The sequence below is a fragment of the Canis aureus genome, chromosome 32 (genome assembly GCF_053574225.1).
Source record: "Canis aureus isolate CA01 chromosome 32, VMU_Caureus_v.1.0, whole genome shotgun sequence".
Taxonomy (NCBI): Eukaryota; Metazoa; Chordata; class Mammalia; order Carnivora; family Canidae; genus Canis; species Canis aureus.
This window is the reverse complement of record NC_135642.1, coordinates 36,027,219-36,042,614: the sequence shown is the minus strand read 5'-3', so window position 1 is coordinate 36,042,614 and position 15,396 is coordinate 36,027,219. Positions and strand designations below refer to the sequence as shown.

Below are 15,396 nucleotides of genomic sequence, written 5' to 3'. Positions count from 1 at the left end.
AAGGTAGAGGGAATAAAGTCCCATTTCAATTTTTCAAGCCAGAGCTGCTTGGTCCTATTTATTTCATAAAGGAGCTCACACAGAACAATGGCTGTATTGTGCATCAAACGGCATTAAAATCCCCTAATAAATTAACAAGTGAAAATTAATGGTCGCTCAGTCCATTAAATCATGTTAATTTTATTTCCATTAAAATAATACAGCAATTACAAGTTTACATTATTAAACCAATATTTATTTTTCAAAAACTCATTTTAATTGGATTCCTGATGTGATAAGCTTGAGCCACGTTCTCTCCATTTCGACAGCTTCTTGCATTTCTCATCAGAGCTAAATGACTACCGTATTGGCTGACTTTTCTCCGTGATTAAAACGGTCCTTTAAAACTTGACATCCTTGCAAAGACCTTTAAAAATATACCATTCAAAGCTCTTCCGTTCACGCAGAAACTCAGGCTTACAGGATTCAGTTCAGCAAGTGTTAACCAGGGACACGGAAAGGCTAGGTCACACCAAAATTCTGAAATTCTAAGTATCCACATCAAAAAGTTATCCAGTTTGTATTGACACTCTTTGTTACATTCTGAGCTAATATACCTAAAGTCACTGTTCCTCCCACCCAGGAAACCTGAATTTCAGGTTTGCTATACTAAATTACTTTTTACTTCAAAGAGAGAACGCTGTACTCGGAGTAAATACTGCACTGCACGCAGGTCACTCGCCCTTCCGAGCATGCTATGATGTCACTTATTTATAACAGTACTCAGTTTAGCCAAAGACAGAAGATAAAGACACCCTCATTGGGCAGCCCTGGTGGCTCAGTGGTTAAGCGCCGCCTTCAGCCCAGGGCCTGATCCTGGAGATCCGGGATCGAGTCCCATGTTGGGCTCCCTGCATGGAGCCTGCTTCTCCCTCTGCCTGTGTCTCTGTCTCTACCTCTCTCTCTCTCTCTCTCTCTCTCTCTCATAAATAAATAAATAAAATATTAAAAAAAAAGACACCCTCATTCTTGTAGATTGGTATCACCACGTACCCAAAAGCTCACATGATCACCTTGTAGTCCAGAAACTTCCTTTGGATAATAACTCCTCACATTGACTCCTCCCTCCTCTTCCCACCTCCTCCCACAGAATTAACGGTCTGTCCCCATGTCCCTGGGCACTTTGTACATCCTTCGGGAGCAGCTCATTTCTTGTATCTTTGGCCAAGTCTGTCTCCCCCTCTAGACAGGCAGCTCCCTGAGAGCCAAGGCCCTGCCTTGCTCGTGGTGGCAGATATTTAACAAATGGGTGAGCAATTCAGTAACAGAGGAGTGATGAACACGGGAAGCTAAAAACCTAACCCTTCTTCTGTGAAACTCCCGGGTTGACCAAACATTTCCACAGGCCTTAGAGCATCCTGATTTCACAGGTGCAGACATTAAGGGGAACTCCTAAGTCCCTCCGGATATAAAAATGGCAAGATCCAGGACTTGAATCCTGTGCTTTTTCTGGAGACAACAGATGGCTGCCATTATTCTATTTTCTGACAGTGACTTCCACAACATTTAAAAGACACATTATAGTCCCACCCTCAAATCACCCGATACTAAAACTCATTTTTCTTCTGTTGGGTGGGAATAAAAAAGCAGTAGCAGTTAGACCCTCAAATAATGCCTTATTAGGGTTTCCATTACTGAAGTGGAAGCTCTTCACAGGCAGGGGCTGTCTCAAATTTACCTCTGCATCCTCTCTCCTTGCCTGGAATATTGACTCAGACCTAGGAGGGGACCAAGGATTATCAATGAATCAACAAGATCCAACCCTGTGACATCTGATCAGGATCCGGGAGCAAGGGGGTGTCTGTAACACGCACTGGCCCAAACATACGACTCCTGCATGCAAGCGGCAAGTTCCAAGGTTCCAAATGTCAAGGGAACATCAAGTGGCATCTAGGTCCAGCCAGAGCTTCGAGCCAGCCCCAGAGTCAGCTACTGTGGTGTCCGGGCCCCTCCTCTTCCTAGCCCTGTATGGAACCAGAGAAAGGAGAGCATGGACCACCTCCCCGGCAGCCAGAGGTGGGCTTGCTTCCAACGGGCTACACCACAATGGTGTTCTGAGCGCCTGTCAGAGAGGCGGGTAGACAGGAGATAGTGAGGTCAACAAGGTATTAAAGAAGCCACTCCTGCAGCCCTGGTAAGAGGTCTGCCCCCAGACGTCTGAGAAAGGAGCCTGAAGGATGACGGTCTTTTTCCTTTCTCCCTAGGGTGAGAATAGCTTGGCAAAGTCCAGGTGACTTAACAGGAGGAGGCTGTGTTAAGAGGCCAGGTTTACTGAGGAAGAGGAAATGGCAGGTGTCAGACCTGGTGTTGGGTTCAATTCCCCCATTTTCCTCTGGATGTTGACATGAGAACGTGCTTGGACACAAGAAAGCCCCAATTCCCTTCCAAACGAACCAGACATGAGGTCTGCTCCAGCTCCCAACCACTGGGCCAAGGCATGGAGCCCATCGGTGGAAGCACAAGTTATCAGTGTCCACCAAAACCGTCATGTTGCAGGGTGCCTGGCCCCTCACTGCTGACACAGAAGGCACAAGCCCTCTCTTCCTCTCCGAGGCAAATGCTGGGACTCCCTTCTTCACTGGCAGGAGGATGCCTGCTGCTTTACTCCGATACTCAAGGCCGGTGACAGGGAAGATGCTGTTATACAACTTGTCTAAGTCCTGCCCCGACCGCCAGACCTCAGAGTATCCTGATAGCCTCTCTGCTGGGGTATCTAAATCAAGCTCTTACCATTTCCTTGGCACTGGTCTCTTTTACATTCTTGGGACCGGGAAGCCTGTACCGCTCCAGCTCCCCTGACTGCCGGGACAGGTTAGAGCCGGCGTAACCCAAGCAAGCACGCAGTCTGGAAGATCCGAGGATGCAGCCGCAACTGCCAAGGGTTGCTGCTGCTGATCACGATTACGTCGTAGCCAAAACACGCTTGTCAAATCTCCCCAGACTGAGGTCTCCTGAAACCCCAGGGCAGTTTGAACCACCCAACGCCCCACACCCCATGGGATAACTAGGCTAAGTATCTCCCTCGGTCAACTTCCCAAAGCCCTGGTTACAAAGGTAGTGCAGAGAGAGCAGACAATATGACCATCACCACCACACTTTTTGGGGCTGAGCAGACACGCTGATACCACTGACGTGGAGGCCAGCTAGCCACCTTCCCAAGACGTGGCCTTTAGTTTTCTGCCCACGACCAAAACAGTGGCGGCCGTTGCCAAGGGAGACAAGGTGACCCAGAGGCGTGGGCACGAAATCCGGGGATGGAAATCCATTTTGTCTGGATCCACCCAAGCAACTGGGTTTCCCTGAGAAAAGATTAAAAACAAAATCTACCTTCATATAAGGCCCCTGCCAAGGCAGGTGGAAAAGATGCCCCACTCCTAACAGAGTCATGAGAAGGCCGGATCGAACCTGCTTGCTTGAACTCCTAGAAGTGTCCAAAGTGTTCCTATGCCTCAAGCTGTGGAGGACTTTGGAGGAGGGAAAGAAGGGCCACAGCTACGCTCACCTGGAGGGCAAAGCCCTACCAAGGCGAGGGAAAGCCAGGGCTCTCCCCCAAGCAGTCACCAACCCAAAGACACATCATCAGCAACCTTACCAACCAACCAACCAACCAACCAACCAACATGCACAGCCGCCCCCACCCCAAGCTAACTGTGCTCTAGCATTCAGCAAAGAATGTATTTGGAACTTTCGAAGTAGAGAGCAGCGCGAAGTAGGAAAAGGGGCGCAACTGGTCAGAGTCCCAAGTCCACTGGGCCAAACCTTTTACCTCCCTCCTTCAGTTTTCTCCACTTTTAAGAAAAGGAGAGAAATCTGAAGTCTGACGGCCTTATCTAGTCAGCAGGAGTTTCTTGCTTTCCTGATCTCATTAAAACCATGTGAAAGTGCTCTGAAAACTGTAAAACACTTCATGCAGCTGTTCATTTTATAACTCATGCCTTTTCTTTCCTTTTTCTTTTTTTCCCTCTGTTTCAAGGCACAAAGCACTTGTCCTCAATGCACCCTGACAGGTAAGAAGGCACGTTTTGCACATCCCTCCCCAGACGGGAGATGTATGACGCTCATTCACCCTACCCCCGCACTCCAGCCAAAGGAATAAAGAAGGATTCAGAACCAGAGCTGGGACCAGAATCCAAGCCTCACGACCCCATCACATCACACCACCTCCTCTGAAGTCAATTCTGGCTCCGGATCACACACCCAGGGCGCACTTCCCAGACGACACACAACCTTCCCTCGCCTTTATTGACTGGATCCACCCAGTTAAAAAAAAAAAAAAAAACTATATATTACTTTTTAAGTCAGCACTCCCACCATATGTGGCATTTATTTCCAGAGGAGGCCTGTTCTGGGTTCCTGTGGACAGATGTTGCTTTGTGCCTGCCTCACACGGCGTGTACAGCTGCCCCGAGCAGGTGGCCAAGGATGCAGTCCACTCCTGGCCCAGCAGCAAGGAGGACCATCTTTGTGGGGCTCAGGCCCTGCAGACCCTCTACTCCTAACTCTGCAGCCTGGGACCCCGAGGACATCCCACCCAGATCCACACATACACACACACACTCCTTTGGTGCAGAATCAGACTTTAAAGGGGGCCCAACCGGGAGAGACAGGAGGTTAAAGTGCACACACACACACACCTCCTCCACGACACACACACACACACCCCAATTCCCAGCCAGGGGCAGCGAAACTAAAAGAAGGCCCTGGGGAGTGGAGAGAAGTCACTGACCCCTTCCATCAGCCATCTGTGAGCTCCCGCCTGACCTAGCTAGCGCGATGCGAAGGAGAAAGGAGGTCCAGACAGATGGCAAAGCGCTTGGAGAAGGAGAGCTCTGCAGGAATGCGAGGGCCGATGCGAGGCCCACTTTGGGGTGCGTTTTGTTATCTGATCAGCTCTGCCTCTCCTACATTGGCCGCAATCTCAGGCTGAAAGCAGGGCGCGCGCACACACACACACACACACACACACACTCGTCGGGGGAGGGGGGAGGACCCTAACCTCTGCCCCCGTCTCTCCTCTGCAAGCACCGCGCTGCACCGAAAGTGCGTGTGCGCGGAGGGGGCGGGCGGCGGGCACAACCGGGGCTAAAAATACTCGATAAAAATGCTAATCCCGAAGGCAAAGAGAGAACCAAGAAGGAACCTGTCAATCACGAGGCTCCCGCTCCGCACCCACAGCCCCAGCTGTACGGACTGCATTCCTGTTTGCGGAGGAGAGAAGTGGGGGGACAGGCCCGAGGGGAAGAAAGGGAGAGAGACACCACCACCTCCACGAGCGCGGGCCGCGGGGGCGGGAGGGGGAGGCGGCGGCGGAGGAGGGGCTCCGGCCCGCGGAGCCGAACAAAGCGGGCCTCAACTTCCAGCCCCAGCCCCAGCCCCGCCGAGGTGGGGGCGGCCGCGTCCAGCGACACCCCCTCCCCGGGAGGCGCAAGGCGAGTGTGCGCTCTGGGAGGGAGCGCGCCCCGTGGAGGCGCTGGGCTCTGAAATCTGTGCAAGTCCAGAGGCGGTTTTGTTGGGGTCCCCCCCCCCCGCCGCTCAGCGCCTTCCTGACCGCGCTCCCGCTGCCCCCCCCTTGCACACACACACACACACACACACACACGCACACACACGCGCGCGCGCACCAGCCCTCTGGCTCCCACCCCACCCGCCCGCCCCGCCGCGCTGGGGGCACCGGGCGGGCGCGCCCCCGGGTCGCTGGGGCCCCCCACCTGGGGATGGTGATGCACTTGGTGTTGACGTTCTGCGTGGTGATGGCCTTCTCCAGCTCGTCCAACTGCCCGGTCTTCTTGAGCTTCTTGACCAAACTCTTGACCGCCTTCTCGCACCACTTCTCCTCCTGCCCGTTCTGCTCGCCCTTCTTCCAGCCCAGCAGGCGCTTCACGATCGGGGGGGTGAAGGGCAGGATGGACGACATGGCTGGGGAGCGCGCGCGGGCGGCGAGGGGCGCCCCCGGCGGGGCTGGGCGCGGACGGGAGCTCGGCCGCCCGAACTTCGCCTCAACTCCCGGCCCACTTGCCCGAGCTCCCGGCCGGGCCGCGGCGCTGCAGCCAGCGGGGCTCGGCGCGCGGCCCTGCGCCCCCGAGCGGCTCCCGCGGCGGGAAGGAGGCGGCGGGAGGCGGCGGGAGGCGGGCGGAGGCGGCGGCGCCGGGTCGGGAAGGCCCCGGGCGCGGGGCGGAGGCGGCGGCCGCGAGACTCCGAGTGGCAGAAGAAAGTTTGGGTTTCCGCACGGGGTTAGCTGTTTGGGTGCCGCCTCCAGGAAGGAAAGTCCAACCCCCAGCCAAACTTTGCTCGCCTCGCCCGCTTTGATGCGCAGATCCCTCCGCCTCGCCCGCCTCGCCCGCCCGCTTCCCTCCGCCTTCCCGGCTCGCTCGCTCGCTCGCTCGCTGGGCCGGCCCGGGGCGTGCGCCGCGCTCCCGCTCCCGCTCCCGCGCCCGCGCCCGCGCCCGCGCCCGCTCCCGCCCGCTCCCAGTCTGTGTTTCATGCAAATCCGCGTGCAGCCTCCTTTCCAGGCGCTGTCACCGCCCCCTCGCCGCCGGGGCTCCCCGCCTCCTCCCCCGCGCCCCGCCGCCTCCGCCGCCTCCGCCCCCTCCGCCCCCGGGCGCCCGGCCCACCCCCAGCCTCCGGGAGGGCGCCCGGCCTGCCCCCGCCCCGCGCGGAGCACGCCCACGTGGGCTACCCGGGGCCGGCGGCGGCGCTGGCTGGTGCGCGCAGGACCCCGCGCGGCGCGGGCCTCGAGGGCGCAGGGCGCCGGGAGGAAGTCGTGGGAACCGGGCGGCGCGAGGGGAGGGCCGGGTCCTGCGGCGGCGTCCACGCTGCGCTCCCGGCACCCACACTCAGGAAGCTCGGCTGCAGCGGCGGGCTGGAGAGCCGCACCGGCGGCGGGCGGGTGCACCCCTAGGGCCCCCGCCCCCGCCCCCGGCCCCGTCCGAGGAAGGGCGCACGGAAGGTGGAGGCCCAGGAAGTCGGGGCGCGCTCTGGGATGCGCGCGCGCTGACCCGCGACAGGGGCCTTGGTGGCGCCGGAGACCCGCGAGCCGTGGGGTGCTTTTTTTATTATTATTATTTTATGTTTTATTCTCTCATCGGTGAGATCCCACCGGCCGAGAGCCCCCCGAGCCTGTGCGCGGAGGAGAGAACTGGGATCGGGGTGGGGGTGGGGGCTCTTCCAAGTGTGGACGTGGGGACCCCAGAGACTCCCTTGGAATACTAGCCGGAGCCAGGGGTCCTTTGTGCATCAAGTCCCCGGGCAGAAAAATGGGCCTCAAAGACATCTGTTGAGTTCAGGAAGAAAGGAAGGGGGGCGCTTTAGAATTTATCTTGGGGGAGGGGGGGAGATTACATTACTGGGTGTTTGCAACCTTATGATACCTCCTCTCCCCCCCAAAAAAAATCCGAAATTCGACACCCCCCCAAACTGGGAGAGAGCTTTGTTTCCATAGCTGTGAACTCGCAAAAAGTGGGGCAAAGGGGGAGTTCTCGGGAGCTTTATGTATGCAAACCTAAGTTGAAACGCCGGCACATTGGGGCACCTGGGGCTTTTCTCCCCACCAGCAGAAATCGGGGGGCTTCTGCGCACGAACCCCGCGGCTGCTTTCAGGAATTACTCCAGACCCTCTGGGCGTTTATCCTGTTGCCCCTCCCCTGCCAGGCCTCTAGCCCGGTGTCTACCGCCTTTGTTTGTTTTTAACAGCAGGAAACCCTCCTAGTGAGAAAGACGTTATCCGCTAGCGGGTGGGGAGTTACAAAGCCCTGTGAGGTGTGGCCCAATCCACAAAATCAGCCCAGTAGCTGCAGGGGTCCCTGCCTTAGAGAGAATGGCCTCCACCCCACCCCACCCCACCCCGGGCCTGTCCGCTGCTGCCCCTGGGGACTGAGCTCTTCACACTCCTCTCCTAACTCCCCTGCCGCCTGGCCCTGAGAACCCCTGAACCCCAAGTGGGGCTGTCCCTTTCCTGGCTAGTCCTGGGGTAACCTGCAGCCAGTGTGAAGTTTCACTCCCTTCTTCCCAGCCTTCATGGAAAAGGTAAAGGAAAGAGCAGTCAACATGTATTGCTGGCTTTCTTCATTCCAGGTAACCCAAAAGCTGCCCTGGGATTTAATCCTCAGAATGGCCCCATTTACAGATGAGGCACCTAGGCGTGGAAATACTTACTCAGGATTCCAAGTCCGGTTGCCGGGGTGGGGGTGGGGAGGACACGCTGGTGGCTGGAATTTGAACCCAGTGCTCCGGGAAGCTGAAGTCCACATTCTTGCCTGTGCATTGGGCTAGATGCAATGGTGACATCACTGATAGAGTTCTCTGCAAAACAAAAGTTCTTTATGCAGGTGCACTATTGTGGCAGGACAAGGAATGTTTGCTCGCCTATCAAATAAGGCTAGAAATAGCTTTCCTCTCCACCTCATGCGGTAGATGTGGGAACCTCCTGTGAAAAGCTTTGCAAACAGTCGAGCACTGTGAAGGGTTAGAACGACACCCCGGGCCACCTCTGCTGCCATGGAGAGTGGTTCTGTTAGACACGCATCTGTGGGATGTCTCTGTGTTGCAGCCCGCCCCGTCATTTCTGGGAAGGCTGGAAAGGAAGGTGAAGGCCCCTGTCCTCAGGGAGCTCACAGCCTAGAGAAGCACCAAGGCATGGGAGGCGTATGCCCGGGAGAAAGGGCCCCTGCAGTCCTCACCCCCTAGTAAAACATGAATTTTAACCTGAGCATTAAACCATGCAGGTGGGGCTGCTGAGAGGCAGTCCTATAAGTAAGGGGACCTCAGGCTCCATCAGTGACTTGACCTGACTTTCCATCCTGGCTCCCTTCCTCCCTCCACCTCGTTGAGCATCTCCTCCCTGCTGTAAGAACGGACCAAACAGCTGTTACGGTGCAGAGTGGTGAATCTAGAAAGAGCGTTGAAAGTGCTCTCCTACGATGCACGTGTGCCACTTTGCAGAGGCAGAGCCACATCTGGGGGAGGTAGATGATCTATACCACGGAGGTAAGGAGCCAAAGAGATCCGAGAGTTAAGTGTAGTGGAAGGGCCTGGTGTATACCTCACCCTCTAAAATCATGGCATGGGAAGAGCTCCTCTTTCGGCCCTCCCATTTTCCCGAGGGGAGGAAATAACTAGTCAGCAGCTAGTTAGCGTGGCTGAACCGTGCTTTCTTGCACTTCCTTCGCATGCCGTCATCCGTGTGACAGGGACAGCTGTGCATGCAGAAAAACAGGGCTGGACCCACGTGAGTCCAGCAAATGCCGTTTCTGGACTAGTCCTTTCTCCTCTGGGCTTAGTCTCTCCACAGAAGAATTGAGGGACTAAGTCCCAGTTTCAACCAACCAGGAGGGCTGAGGACAGGATCCTCTCAGTGCCAAGAGGACCCTGCGTACTCCTTTGACTTTGGGTGGTGAATGGGTGGGCGTCTCCGGATGGATAGGAACTCTGTTCTGGCGCCTGGTCTCCTGGGCCCCAGCCAGGCCAGCTTTTGCAGAGGTTGTCCTTGGAAGGACATTAGCCCAGTTAATTTTTCATCACCGTGAGTGCAAAGTTCACGAGAGGTGGGATGGGGCTGGAGGCAGCGACTCCGTTTCCCTGGGAATAGTTAGTCCTATCAGGAATAGCCTCGCAAATGGACTTGCCAAAGGGTTCTCGAGTATTTGGAGTGGCTCCCAGGTAGAACACTGGAAAGAAACAAACACATGACTTCAATTCTGATTATTTTTTTCCATTAGCTAAAGGGTGTTTAATCAACGAGTGGCAAATCTAGAAAGAGCTTTAAAATTGTTCCGTCTTCATTTCACAGAGATGTGAAGTGACATCCGGTAAAGGAAGGCAATTGGCAGTGTGGACATGTCGGAATCTAGGCAGGACTAGAACTCTCCTCGGAGTGCCTGACCTGAGAGAGCGCCTCGGTCTGTGGCTCTGTGTGCACCTTACACGTGGGAGCCCACCCATGGCACCAGACAGAGCTGGGTTAAATTTCTAGCCCTACCACTTCCAGCTCTGTGACTTTGGGCAAGTCCTTTAACCCTCTGTATATCAGTTTCCTCCTCCATAAAATGTAAATAATACACCTACCTGTCAGGATTGCTGTAAGGAATCAAATAACCCATGTTGAGAGCTTGCCACAAACACACATATGCTCCTAGTATATGTGACATGGTTGATGCTTACCACGGGGCACCACGCAAAAGCTAGAAGCAATGGGTTCTGTGTACACAATGTAAACGGATGGATCTTAAAAACAGTTCCAAGTGCAAATAGTAACACAGAGGATGAGATAAGTAGCATAATGCTACTTACGTAAAAAATTACATATACACAAACTGTGTACATTTTGAAAGATGTCTTAAACCAAAGATACACATTTAACCACTTCACGCTCATTGGTATGGGTATTATTAAAACACACACACACACACACACACAAATAACAAGCGTTGGAGAAGATGTGGAGAAACTGGAAGGCTTGTGCACTGCTGATGGGAATGTAACATGATGTGGGCACTCTGGTAAACGGTATGGTGGTTCCAACTAAACAAAGAATTACCATTTGATCAAGCAATTCCACTAGGTTGATACTCAAAAGAAGCAAAAGCAAGAACCCAAAGAGATATCTGTACACCCATGCCTGCAGCAGCATTATCGATGCTAGCCAAAAGGCGGAAGCAACTCTAGTATCTACTATGGAGGAACGGACAAACAAAATGTGGTACGTATACGCACAACGGAATACTCTTCAACCTTAACAACGAAAGGCAGCCTATCTCAAGCCACAGTGTGGATGAATCATAAAGAGATTATACTAAGCGAAATAAGCTAATCCCAAACTAATCCAGGCACTCATGGGGCAGCTAATCCCTCCTTCTATTTATACAGAATACCTAAAATAGTCCAATTCATAGAGACAAAAAGTAGAATGGTGCTTGCCAGGGGCCCAGGGGGAAGGAAGAATGGGGAGCTAGTGGTTAAATGGGTACAGAGTTTCAGATGGGGAGGATGAAAAAGTTCTCGAGGTGGATGATGGTGATAGCTGTACAGTAATGGGAATCTGCTTAATGCCACAAAGCTCTACACTTAAAAATGGCTAAAACAGTACATTTTAGTTATGTACATTTTACTGCAATAAAAAAATATATATATAGGAAAACATCCTGGGGGCAGCATATAGGAACGGGGCACAGTGCTCAATTGACCGCATGATAGTCAATATACTAGTTTGCTCATAAGACAGAGCCTTTGGCTTCCAGAACTTTCCAGCCCAATGATCATGATAACTCATATCGGAGAGCACATTTGTCGCTGTGTTTTCCCTCTCCCATTTTCTGGGATAGTAACAGTCACAAACACAGCCTTGGCTTCAGCCCAGAATCTCCCTCAGTCCAGGGTTCAGTTTACAATATGAATCTAAAAACTAGTAGTTGGAAAATTGTTGGTTTATTATAATTGCATTTATTTTTAAAAAGCACACACACACACACACACACACACACACACACCCCTACGGACAGCCACCAAAGAGTGGTGTGCTGAAATGGAAACATAGCTCTGTAAAAACAGTGAGATTGTATGCCTTCAAATTATTTTTACTATATTGGCATGCTACTTTTATATTAAAAATGAATAGAATATACCACATTAAAGTTATACCTTCATTTTAAAAAAGATTTAAAAGAGAGAAAGAAAACTACGTGTAGGATGAAAGCAGAGTCGGGTGTCTCCAGTGCAAGGGCTGTTAAGTTCTGGAAAGTGGAAGAGAACCAGGCGGTGGGTCTTTGGACTGTCAGGTCTGAGACAGTTGCACATGCTCGGGGCGGTGGGGGTGGGGGAGCTCAGTATTTCTTTGTAGGCAGGCCCTGGGAATGTAGAAGGAGAGTCCTTACCTCTCAAAACACACACCTGGAACACTCTGCACCTTATGTACGACTCAGCATTTGAAAACAAACATCCTGTGGTTGGCTCAGACTTTGAAGGAATGAAATAGAAGTTAAAGAAACAAGGAAAAGCTGTCCTTCTTCCAGGAGATTCAACTTAATGGAAAGGAGGGATCGACGAGTTTGGTTGTTTGCTTTTTTCCAAACTTGATAATAAGGTGAAGGTTGTCTGCAATAAGAAAGCAATATGAAATCCATGCTAGGGCATGGGTGAGTTTGAAAACATGAAATTTCTAAATGAAAGAACGAGTTACAAAAGACCACATGTTGTATGAAACCCTTTCGATGAAATGCCCAGAATAGATCCGCAGAGAGAGAAAGTAGATTACTGGTTGCCAGTGGCCAGGGGACGGGGAAGGGTGCAGAGTTTCCTTCTAGGGTGACGAAAGAAACCAACTGAGGTGACGTTTGCACAACTCTTTGAATATACTAAACACCCATGAATGGTTCATTTTGCAATGGGTGAGTGTAGGATATGAGAATTTTATCTCAATAAAGGTGTTTTTAAAGATATCAGTAAAGGCTAACACAGACTGAGGCCTTGCAAGTGCTAAGCCCTGTTCTAAATACTTTACATGGATGACGTGAACTCATATAGGTTTTACGACTGCCTGTAGTTGGTGTGATTATCATTCCCTTTCCAGAAGGGGACACTGAGGCACGGCCAGGGGATGTGCGTGAGTGGCCTCACTCAGACAATCCAGGCACCCTGCTAGACCTTGGCCTTAACCATGATGAAGACAAACCACAACCACTAACTAGAAACAACCGTACTACTTTCTTCAATGTCACCTGCTTTTTCATTGACTATATTGTGAACATCGTTCTATGTCAATAGATACACATGGAGACATTCTTTTAAGTGACTGTGGACATTCTGTCACATGGATCTATCATAATTTATTACACCAGTTTCCCATGATTGGGCATCTCGGTTTCTCCCAATTTTATTTGGTATTAAGGAAAGTGCTGCTTTAAACATGTTGGGGCATGTGTCTCGTGTCCATCTCTGATAATTTTCTTAGAATAAATCCCTAGAAAGAGAATTGCTACCTTTGATGCTATTACCAAAGGGCCCCTGAAAAGCTACTGTACTGGCTTAGCCTTGTCCCACCAGCATTATTTTTATTTATTTTTTAAAATATTTATTTATTTATTCATGAGAGACACAGAGAGAGAGAGGCAGAGACACAGGCAGAGGGAGAAGCAGGCTCCATGCAGGGAGCCCGACATGGGACTCGATCCCAGATTCTGGGATCACGCCCTGAGCTGAAGGCAGATGCTCAACCGCTGAGCCACCCAGACGTCCCCCACCACCACCACCAGCTTTAAGAAGTGAGATCACCACCTGAACAGACTCCTTTCTTACTGTCTCCCGCAATTCCAGTAGCTCCATTCAAGGGGACCAAGCTTTTCTTTAGCTGTGACTTTTTTTTCTTTTCTTCTGAAATCAACAAACGAAGGAGGGTCTCTGCTGAATGAAAGACCTCTCATCGGAGAGCAAAAAGCTGCCTGCAAAGGTCATTGTTGACAGGCAGCATAAAGATGCATTTTTCAGACCTCTTCCCCTGCTCTCCCATAAGTGTTTGGGTTCCCCAGAGCCAGCTGCTTGCCTCTTTCCTTTTACCTCCTCTCCCTGGGTCATCTTATTCCCCATGGAGTCTTACCTAGCCTTAAGGCACTAACTCCCAAACCTAAGTAACACCATCTCAAACTGTCACCTGGACATTAGAGACCCACAGTCATCTCAAGTCCATGAACTCCTCAGCACCTCCATAAACCTCTTTCTGGGTCCTCCGTCCTCCAGGGGCATCACCAGTGTCCATAGCTGCCCACCAGCAACCTAGAGACCCCTGCCTTCTCTCAACCCCACATGCAGTCTGTCACCAGACCCTGTAGAGTCAGCCTCCCTATCACCCGGCCTCCATCTTAATTCAGGCACTTCTCATCGCTCACTGCCAATCATTAAAATAATTTTCTCATTGTCTCCATTTTCCACTTGCTGCCAGAGTGAGCGTTTCTAACCTGTACCTCCCTGCTTCTAAAAGATGCTTCTAGTGACTTTCTATTGTTTGTGACAGGACTATCCACTGAGATATGTGAGAGTGACGAGTAATTTTACATTGTCCCAGGGCTGTGTTCAAAAAAAGGGGAAAAGAAACAGATCATGTTATGTTTGATAATGTTTTTTATTTCATCTAACAAATCCAGTAGATTATCATTTCAGCATATAATCAATAGAAAAAAATCTCTGTTTTACATTCTCTTTCATACAAAGTCTACAAAATCTGCTATGTCCTTCCACCTCAATTAGGACTGGCCACATTTCAGTGCCCAGTAGCCGCATGTGGCAAGTGGCTGTCCTGTTGGAGAACACAGGTCTAGACAATAGAGTTCATAGTCCTTTATATGGAGGGATGTGACCTGGCAGGCTCTTGCTGCGCCCCACATCACATCTTCTCTCCAGGAATCACAAATATTCCTGATTCTTCCATGCAACTGTGCTTTTGCTCAGGTCACTCCTTCTTGCCTTCCAGACCCTTTCCATTCCTTCAATCTCTACATCCCACCTCTTCCACTAGATGAACACCTCCTCCTCATCCTTGACCTCAACCTTGACTAGCTTCAAGCCTTTCATGAAATCTTTACTTCCTTGACTCCCAGGGTAGAAGTGAGCCCCCACTCAACCCTATTCAGACCTCCATGCTAATACCTAGAACCCATGAGTCCATTCATTTATTTAACTGATCCTACACACTAGTTTAAACCCCTAACATCAAGGACCTTGTCTTGTTTTTCCATCCCCAGTAATGTGCCTGAGCACATTGAAGGTACCTAATAAATGTTTGGTGGATGAGTTCATTAATAATTGGAAAACTGAGGCCCAGAAGGATTAAGTGATGTGCTGAAGATCTCAGAACTAAAACGTGGCATCCTGACTTACATTGCAGGCTCTCAACCCAGTGCTCATTCGGCCAATGGGCTAAGGGGACGTCAGAGAGCCACTTCTGCAGGGTATGCATGCAAGGATTTACGTGAAGATTGGTTTGAGGTGTCAGTTGCTAAAATCCAGGCAACCTGAACCACAATCCTGCTGTTTCTGGCACAGATTCAGCTTTAGTTGCACTATATTTTACTGTCCTCAAATAATTACTAGGAAATTACAGGGACCAAAAGAAATAGGAGCAGCATACAGGATAATATGCAAATGTTGATCAAGGCTGACTTGACTCACAGAGGAAGAGGATGGCTGCGATTGGGGGTCGCATTTCCTCTGATGTGCTTGAAGCCCGGCTAATCGGCAGAACAGACTGCCTGGAGTGCCAGTGGGTCTGGGTATCTGGCTCTATCTGTGGACCTGCTACCTATTTGCAGGCTGGTCACACCTCCAGCTTCAACGTCCTCATCTGTGAAATGAAGGGATTGGACTGGCCTTGGGTAC

At 51.5% G+C, this 15,396-nt stretch overlaps 1 protein-coding gene across 1 annotated transcript in view; it reads right to left on the bottom strand.

Annotated features, from left to right (window-relative positions):
- SMAD3 (SMAD family member 3) overlaps window positions 1-6,106 on the bottom strand; it is a 118,276-nt gene extending 112,170 nt beyond the window's left edge. Inside the window, exon 1 of the mRNA XM_077881612.1 lies at window positions 5,748-6,106. Within this exon, the coding sequence (XP_077737738.1) occupies window positions 5,748-5,953 (206 nt within the window). The 5' untranslated portion in view covers window positions 5,954-6,106. The remainder of the gene's footprint in view (window positions 1-5,747) is intronic.
- Between the last annotated feature and the right edge of the window lie 9,290 nt (window positions 6,107-15,396).